Here is a 9,566-nt window from a genome sequence, read left to right as displayed (position 1 = left end):
ATGTTTGCTGGGATATCTGGAGTCCTCAGCTGCTTTTGCTATCGAAATCATGTTTGTCATGGTGTTTCTTACGAGTCGACAAAAGAGTTCCTTTGACAAAGGTTCAGCACACTCTGTCCCCAGCTGCTTCTGTTCAAAGTAGGAACGTCGAGCTTGCTCAAGTTCACTGTCTGTGAAGACTATGTACTCTGGGTTGGACATAGTTACAAACTTAGAAGTGCTGGGTTCCTCTCTGGAGAAGTCACCATCTCCAGTGGTTGTTAGCGTTTTTTCAACAGCAGTCTTGTTCTAAAATACAGTGTACACAGGGCTAATTTTCACATAAAATTGCACAAGAACTTTAGGTCTCTACACATGAAAGAAAATACAACACAATATCAGTAAGTGTTAAATATGTAGGCCACTTGATTTAAGTCAAAACTAAAGAAGATGATCAACATCTCTTCTACTTTCTGTTAAGTGAGCATTGGTGGAATTACTTGAAACTGCATAAAACAAACTGGTGTGTTCTCAGTTTTGTCACGCAGCGATAGGACATAACTTACTTCTTCACATTTGTGCACTGCAAGCCATAGAGCCCGACGTCTGAGGAAATGTTCAGCACCAGGAAACAGATCTTTGATGTCATCTCGTGAAAGTGATGAGAGCAGGTCTTCTCCAACATTTGCTTCTGCAATAGGAGTTTCCAATTATCACTACATTGCATTATCCTGGTGTGCAAGCCAGCTGACAGCTTTCCTTGTGTAACAGACAGGAAACATAATTTAATATTTACCATTTAAAACCATGACTCTATTCCATTATTCTCCCTCCTCACTGCTCCACAGGTTCTAAATTACTTTCCTCCCATTGACTGGTAAAAGTAATATATTTGTGATACATCAATTAAATACATGTATACATATAAATGTATTTTTTTGCTTCCTGAGCTAAAGTATATAATGAAACTAGAAAGCAAAAATTTCAGAAGAAATTTTAAGTGTGTTTAAAGTTTGCTCAGAGTTGAAAGCTGAGGCGGGGCTTTGTGTCGGGGTCTGACAAACACGTCCTCCAGTCGAGTCGGCTCAGCAGACAGGCTCACAATGGTGCTTTTTGGATCGAGAAGAAAAAACTTCTCTGCCAGACTGAAAGTGTGAGAAGAACAATGGACTAGTACCCCATTGATTGTAGAAATATAGACCTTTTTTTGTTTGTTTGTTTTTTACTTGTTAATTATCTCACGAGTCGCTATTATTTTGACGACAGAGACTTGCTATTTCCTTTTTGCTCTGCCCTGCCTGACACTGGGCCATTTGCATACGTGACTGGATGTTTGCCCAGGGGGAGAGATCTCTGCCGAGTGCTGTTTAAGCCTACGCAGAACAGAGCACAAACAGACCACGGAGTGGAAAGAGCGAACAAGAGGTGAAAGCTATCATCTCATCTGTGCCTTTTCCAGTGGATTTTTCATCTGCTAAATCTTGTCCATATTCAGTTTGTGGGTAATCTATTATTTTCTTTCTCAGCTTCTAAAAGTTTGGTTTAAGGGGCGTTGCCCCCTTCTTGCCCCAGCGTAGGCCCCTGGCTATTAACAAGGAAAAAAAAATAGGACTTTTTGGGCAATCCGAACGTGTATTTTTGTGTGTTGTTTTGGGCGGGTTTTTCTTCACAAAATCGTATTCAAATCTTTAGACAACCGTGCTTGACGGTCCCAAAGATGAGCCTAGCGGCATATTTATTATTTTTTCTCCTCTGTAGTCGGATTGAGGCAAACTTTGCGTCTTCACCAAGGATAATATTCACAGAAAAAGGTAGGTAATATTTGTTTTCTTCAGTTCTACATCAATACTTTAAATGTCAGGATAAAGTTATAAACCCAGAAACACAAAAGAAAGGGGAAAATCTTAATTTTGAAGTATAGAAAGAATGTGTGCACTATAATTTTTGTTCATGGGAACAAATAAAAATATAAAACAATTTTGACTTTTTTTTTTTTTTTAAATCAAAATTCTGACTTTAATCTCAGGATTCTGACATTTTTGTCAGAATTCTAGAAAACAAGAAAAAAAAAAGACATGCCCACTTTTTTTCCCCAGTGGCCCTAATCCTCTTCTGTAGGACATCGTTCAATAAGTGAATTCATCAGAAATTAAATTCAATTAAAAAATTTAAAAAAAAAAAACATTTTAATTTATTTCAGTGCCTAATGTTAAATAAAACTATTTATGTAGCATAATTTCAAAACTCTAGATTTGTGGCTTTTAAATGAAAAGTCAAGCCTTCTTCTAGAGACAATCGCCAACTGTGGCCACAAGATGTCAGTATTTGAAGGGATTGTGCAAGCAGCCAACTAGATAGAATGCTTATTGAGGTACAGAGAGACACGCTTTGACTTTGGTTTAATTGAAGTGTAGATTTCACTTTACAAGAACTACTTACTTTGATTTTCTAAGGAACGCCACTGCTTTAGATAAAGAAATACAGTGATATGTAAGTTGTTAGTTTGTGGCTGAATGGTCGATACTCAGCGATGTTAGTTGTTAATAAGTTGCTGTGTTGTGTCGGTGTAAGCTAAAATATTATTAAAGCACCGTTGATTTTTAGTTGTGATGTAAGTGGTTTTTCAAAAGTGGTCAAAAAATGACCACTAATTTTCAAGATTGATTAAATGAAAGCTAATGAATCTAGATTTAGACTGCGATGTTGATTTAACATACTGGCTTCAACTTTTGTTTGTTGTGGTGGCAGTGATGTTGTGTTTCTTTAAATAGTTAAAAGACAGCTCTGCAGGAAAAAAGGTGTAAATGAAATGCAAACACATGAAGATAGAGTCGATATCATTTAATCCATTAAGTGTGAGTAATGTGATCGAAAGTGGTGACAATGGTAATGTTATGAATTAAAATGAGATATTGTGCTACACAATGTTGCTTCATTTGTTCATCTGTCCAAAGTATTTGCTAAGAAAAAAACACTGTTAAAATGATATTTCATATCCCTCTACATGACCTCAGGAGGACTTTGTCTGAAGAGCATGTTTCTCATTAGGACTTCCTGACTGCACATATGATGAACTGGTTTAAAGTTGGTTCTTAAACCAAAACCAAATTTATTTTGGTTTCCAGAAATCTCTGAGCATCTGAGCATGTTGTCCAGTTTCAATATATATTGCGCGCACACACACATATTATAAATAAAAATAAAAATTTGTTTTAGAAACTGCAATGAAAAGGTTCAGTCTTCCCCAAGATCCACCAGTACAGATTCTTCTAGAAGAGCAGCCGGACACTGCCTTAGCTGTTGGAAAAACATACCTGAATACCTACAACTTTCAAAACCAGAACAAGGTAGAACATAGCTGTATAATCACAGTAAATTACTGTACTGAATGCTCTGAAATAAAAGGATCTTCATATTAATATCATGGAAAAGTAATAGTCCATGCATTATGTATTTCCACAGAGTCATAAATCGATGCGGTTGGAGAATTGCAACAGCGTAAGCAGTGAACAGATAAACAAAAAAATAAAAAGAAGTAGTTTGTCAAATTGTATTTTTTGACCACTCAAGAAATCTAACAAACAATTTTCATCTTGTCATTTAGGATTGCAGCTATAACATCACTTTGGTCCACCCGAAGAAAGATGCTAACCAGTTGTTTGTGTGTGGAACCACTGACGATGAAACAGTTTGCTGTAACTCGGTAGGACAAAGTACTGTGACAGAGAATTGATATAATACTGGGAAATGGTAGTTGTGGTGTTTCTGCTCAGGGTTGATAAGTTACTTCTACTTGGTTTAATTGAAACAACCTTCTTCTGAAAAGAAAGCAAATACATCACAGGTACAGGGTGTTGGGTATATATATATGCGTGCTATCTGTGATGTACATTAGTTGGGAAACATTAAGATAAACTGTTCTTTCTTTAATAGAATTTGGCAGAGCAGTCACCGATATGCAAGGAGAGTTTAATAAAAGATATAAGCTCATTTAACATAAAGGAGGGTGACCTGTCGGCCCTTGCAGGTGAGTTTTTTACACACAAGATGCTTTTGAATAAATCTGCTGATGAATCCCTCCTTCCTCATTCACCTTTTTCTATGAGTCTGTAATTTTAATCCTTCTTGTATGTTTACAGAAAGTCTGTACTTTTGTCAAAACTACTAACATCTTTTATTTAAATCAGTCCCTTTTAAAGGTTGCTTCGTCTCCCTATTGCTATAATATTGAACTAGTTTCTCCCTGTTTGTACATCCCTATAAAACCTCAATTTGCCACTGTTTGTTCCAGAATCTGAACAAAGTACAGATCTCTACATAACACGCTCTGGATTTGATGAATCTGTTGGCATTCACAAATTTGGTAAAGCAAGAGTGCAGCCAAAGAACCACAATAAAGGTATTTTCATAAAGTTAGAGCCACAGAGACCTTATTTAGTGAAATCGCATCACTATAAATGTTTGGATTCAAATAAATATTTTTCTTTCAATGTTTAGAGCAGCATTATGTAAGATTGGTGCTCAGCAAACGTGAAGAGGATCCCTCCCAGAACAGAGTTTATGGCTTCTATAAGGAGAAAAGTGAAGACACTGGACTGTTCAGTGAAATGTGGCTCCCTTTTGTGACCCAGGTTTGCATGGTAAGAGCAGAATGAATGGGGAAGTTTGAATTAAATAGGTAATGCCTACATTTTTCCAAAAAAGAAAAAAATGAACAGCATCAGTAACCACATAACCACTTTACAAAACAAGATTTATATTTGCATAAATATTCTTCCAATTATTAATAAGTTGTGTTTCTTCTAGACAGATGTTGGTGGTCCTAAGAACAACATGCAGTTTACCTGGACATCCCAGATGAATGCCAGGCTCTTCTGTGGAGACCCTGAGAGAAAGCAGCATTTCTCTGAACTGGTAGATGTGGCCACTGTGCAATCAGATCGGTGGCAGGATACTAAGATCTACGGACTTTTTAGAAACAAATGGTATAACTCTTAAATAACTTGTACTGGCTCCAAATCCCTCAGACCAGAGTGCAACTATCTTTATCTTGTGTGTGTATTTGTTCTTTTTCACTCATATTATGTATTTTTTGATTTTTTTTTTTTTTTTTTAAATGCTGCCACTTACTGCAAATAATAGCAATATTGCTGCAAATGTCTCAGGCTAAATGTGTCTCCCTTCAGGGGAATGAGTGCTGTCTGCATCTACACAATAGGAAACATCAGTAACATCTTCAAAAACTCCCCTTTCAAAGGCTACAAAAAAGACCAAATGGACAGATCAAGGACGGTATTGAATATTGATAATTGATAAAATGTAATAACTGGTGCCATCACAAAAACATTCCAACCTTTTTTTGGAGGGAGTATATAGACAAGAATAGAATAGCCCTTTATTATAATTTAAAACAAGTGGTTAAGTGTAGTCAGAGTAAAAAATTGCTCAGGCTTTTAAATATTTTCTTTCAGCTTAAGACAGCTTAAGATAAACACTGGACTCATTAAAAGACTAAATTAGAAGGTTTTAAATGTTTTTTTGTTTTTTTTAAACAGTCGTCTTAGAAACTTAAAAAGTAAACCAGAGACAGGTTTTCAGGCTTATTGACCAGTCATCTGGTGTTCAGCCAGTCTAAGTTAAGCACTTCATTTCTTCAGTGCGTTGATGATACCACCAAGCTTCCAGTGGACACCCTGAAGAAGATTGACAAAACTTCGGAGATGGAGCAGTTGGTTCTTCCTGTGGGTACCTCTGGCCGCCTTCTCTTTAATCATCACAACTATACCCACATCCATGTTGACAGTAAACCAAACAGCAGAAGTAGAAATCAGAACGTCATCTTCTTATCTTTAAGTGAGTAAAAAAAATAATTTGAAGTAGGACACACGAAATGTTACGAAGAATGTACTTTAATGTTTTAATGTGTTTCTGTAACAGAAGGTAATATTTAAGTACTCTGTACTAATATATGACCGGGAAAAACAACAGGTAGTGTGTTTAGAAAAGTCATCATATTTAGTATCATTCCTCCTCTTTTTTGTGGTTTTCCATAGACAATGGAGGGATTCATAAAGTGCTGCACAATGAAAGTCGCACCTTTGTCATCGCTGAGTATCGACCGTTCAGCCACGCACGCATCCTCCGCCTCATCCTTCACCAATCTTCTGTGAGTAACAATGATGCCTACAAAACTTTTGTCCCCACCAACCATGAAGGTGAAATTGTTGATGCTTTACTGATTGGAAATAATTGTTTTAGTCAACTAAAGGAAAATTATGAACATCATAAAGACAAGCATTTTACTTACATCTTTATATGTAAGTTACATGCTTATATTAGCTTTTTTTTTTTTTTTTTTTCATTTTTACTAGTAGGCCTTTAACAATAAGAAAACTTTTTTTAATCATTGCAGAAAAAGCTGTATGTGAATATTGCAAGTGAACTGGTCCAACTTGATGTAGCAAACTGTTCCCAGTATGGAGACACCTGCCAGGACTGTATGCTATCCAGAGATCCCTACTGTGGCTGGGATGGCACCCACTGTACCCCTGATGCAAAGTAAGACTTTATGTACCTGCAGACCTGTGAACAATAACTGTTGACCCAACAATTAAACGACACACCCTTAAGTTTTATCTAATTGTAAACAAACCCAAGCTATGTATAGTTGTTGTCCCTCACCACATTCAAGGTCTAACAGTTGTATTAAATGCTATTCATTCCTTATACATCAACTGAAATATTAAATTGCCAATTTCTTAGGTCCTCCAGCCAAAGGACTGATATTGAAGAGCTTACGCTATAATTCACAAGATTTACTACTGCCTCTGAAGCGTTGGTCAGATTTAACTTAACATAATGACCAACATGTGAATTGTGATAGTGATTAGTTTGATGAACTACTACATTACTTATTGTTCACATTTATATTCATATTTCACTAGTTATCACCTATATTTTCTCTTTCTCGATATGTTTTTTTGCTGCTTACTGCTGATGATGATTAATATTAACAGCCAAAATAACTTGAAATCACTGGCAGAAATGTCAATTTGAGTTAGTATTAATAATAACATGTAACTAATAAACTATACATTAAGAAGAAAGTAGAGTGCTATCATGCACATCCTTTTTTCCATCATCTTTTTGACGATACAGTGTTGCAGTGGTTAGCACTGTTGTCTTACAGCATAATGGTCCTGGGTTTGAATCCAGTGCATGTTGTCCCGCTGCCTGCATTGGTTCTCTCTGCATAGTCCAGCTTCTTCCCAGCAGTTCACAGTGTTAGGTGCATGTTAAGTTAATTTGTGATTCTAAATTGGTTGCAGTATCTAAAAGTTTGGTACTGTGCGAGTTTGTTTTATTTCTTTATTTTTATTTTCATGTTCAATAGCTTTTCATTGAAGATGTGTTGTCAAGATACTTTATAAAGATCATTTAATTTTTAAATTAATGGGATAGAGTTTTTGAGTTTCAATAATTTGTTTATTTCTTAAATCCATGTTAAGGATCATGGTTGCATATTGCCTTATTTAAACATGCATCGTCCTTTACAGTGGGAGGTGGCACGATGCAGCAACTGGGAACCTTGGCATCTGTGGAGATGACACTACACAAGGTATTTAGATTCAGGCACATGCACAAGTAATCGAACACCTGAAAGCTCCAGCAAATTGATGAAAACTGCAAAATCTCTACAGTACCCCAAGCTATCTACTTGAAAGCAAGATTTGAGTCTTCTGAGAATTATATAATATCTGTCTCTGTATGCCATAAACCTCTACCTCAGTTTTATCAGTGCCATGCCTACTCTCTGGTAAAATGTTTTTCTTTTCATGTTAATATTTTATCAACAGCTAAAAGGCATATTATACTTAGATGCTAAAATATTTCTGGTTCTGCAGTCCTTCATTTTATTCCAAACTGAAAACCAAAATGTTTTCATTACACATTTGAGCAATTTCTTTTTTAGGTCTACAAAATCTGATAGCGTGCCCATTGCCTCCTAAAAGCAGGTCCAGTCATTTTTCTGAGGATCTTACTACCGGTACATTCCACTTGTGACTAGAAATAAGGAGAAAAACAAGCTAAAGGGACATTCTTGTGTTCTTTCCACAGAATTTACAAGTCCCATTCCAAATCCAGAAAAGAATGAAGTCAGACTTCATGCAAAGCATTTTCTGCGGTGCTCAATGTCATCTCGTCATGCTCAGTACAGTTGGCAGCACCTTCAAAACTCCTCATCTTGCATCTGGAAGGCAGATCAGTGCCTTTATTTGATCAACAGCATGGGACCTGAGGAGGAAGGAACCCACACCTGTGTATCAGAGGAAATGGGTTACAGGAAAGTCTTGGCACAGTACCAACTACAGCTCCAGGAACTACTGGAGAGCAAGGCAGTGGGCCAACAGTTAAACCCAATCATCTGGTGTTGTCTAAGTGTGGTTCTGATTCAGAGTTTCTCATGTTAAAGCCAGAGTTGATGTATTATATTGTTATATATTATAAAATCTTAAATTTGCAAATGAAGGACCATAAGTCCCTATTGTTTCCTCTTTTTACTAAAAAAATTAAATCTCTACATTTCTGATACATGTTTAAGCATCTACAGCAGCTGTGGTTCAGAAGGTAAAGAAGGCTATTCACTGTGGAGATTGGATGTTCAGTTTCTTCAGTTCACAGTGTCCTTGGGAAAGACACTGCTCCCCAAATTCCCACCAGTCATCAGTCAGAAAGTGTGAGATAAATACAATCCCCTGCAGATGTACAGATGTAGATGTAAAGACCTCACCCAAAACACGTCAATCAAGTTTCCTCCTTAACGGCTAATCATTAACATAAAACAATAACAATCTTACAAAAACGACCTCCTATGCCTGCTGCAAATGTCATGATACCCCGATGTGGCTAACACTTTAGCCACAGCTCTTGTGTGTGTGAAAAACTCATTTTATACTTTCTGTTGCTATGATCAAATTAAAATATTTTTCAGTAAATGGTGTAATGTCTCAGTTTAAAAATATGTTTTATTGTAAATAAACTAGGGCATTATGAGATATCCAATTAATTGCTTTTTTCCCCCTCTTCTTTTTACATTTTACACAGAGTTCCAATTTCCCTTTTTTGGACAGGGGCTGTGTTCAGAATGAGGCTAATTCAGTTTTGAAAGTGATGCTTTTTGCACCTTTTTAAGGTTAACAGTTTAAGCATGAAATGTCAAATATGAGGACATTGTTAAACAGCTATATTGTTAAAGTACTAACTGAACTGGATGACTAAAAATGTTCTCTGTACATATTTTGCAGTTTTTGGGTTTTTTTTTTTTGCTTGTTTGATTTTGTGGTTGAGGATGTATTCAGATACTAGTGTTGGATGTCTCGAGACCGGTCTCGAGACCACTTTTACGTGGTCTTGGTCTCGACGGACTTTAGTCTTGGTCTTGACTGATTTTGGTCTCGCTGTCTCGGTCTTGCGTTCTCAAATCGACGTAGTGTTCGGGAGATTTGGAGTCAACCATCAGCGGAGCGGGGGGGTGGCTTACTGGGCTTAAGCCCGGGTCATTTTTTCAGAAGCATGGGGTCTTTTGG

General features: G+C 36.7%; 1 protein-coding gene across 1 annotated transcript; it reads left to right on the top strand.

Moving 5' to 3' along the window:
* Positions 1-1,067: 1,067 nt before the first annotated feature.
* On the top strand, positions 1,068-9,042 carry LOC120720923 (semaphorin-7A-like). Its single transcript, XM_040010791.1, has 16 exons — positions 1,068-1,132; positions 1,246-1,404; positions 1,738-1,790; positions 3,196-3,326; positions 3,442-3,477; positions 3,584-3,682; positions 3,913-4,006; positions 4,271-4,378; positions 4,477-4,619; positions 4,786-4,964; positions 5,166-5,271; positions 5,637-5,832; positions 6,033-6,145; positions 6,392-6,537; positions 7,536-7,597; positions 8,098-9,042. Exons 1-16 carry the CDS (start codon positions 1,083-1,085, stop codon positions 8,448-8,450), a joined length of 2,028 nt encoding a protein of 675 aa, XP_039866725.1. The 5' UTR covers positions 1,068-1,082; the 3' UTR covers positions 8,451-9,042.
* The last annotated feature ends 524 nt before the right edge of the window (positions 9,043-9,566 follow it).

Source organism: Simochromis diagramma, unplaced genomic scaffold (genome assembly GCF_900408965.1).
Source record: "Simochromis diagramma unplaced genomic scaffold, fSimDia1.1 OVJJ01000603.1, whole genome shotgun sequence".
NCBI lineage: Eukaryota > Metazoa > Chordata > Actinopteri > Cichliformes > Cichlidae > Simochromis > Simochromis diagramma.
This window is presented reverse-complemented; position numbering and strand designations above follow the sequence as displayed.

Coding starts and splice junctions, on each gene's coding strand:
- LOC120720923 (XM_040010791.1), top strand. CDS start 1,083: ATGGTGCTTTTTGGATCGAGAAGAAAAAACTTCTCTGCCAGACTGAAA. Junction 6,538..7,535: donor CACTGTACCCCTGATGCAAA/GTAAGACTTTAT, acceptor CGTCCTTTACAG/TGGGAGGTGGCACGATGCAG. Junction 7,598..8,097: donor TGGAGATGACACTACACAAG/GTATTTAGATTC, acceptor TTCTTTCCACAG/AATTTACAAGTCCCATTCCA.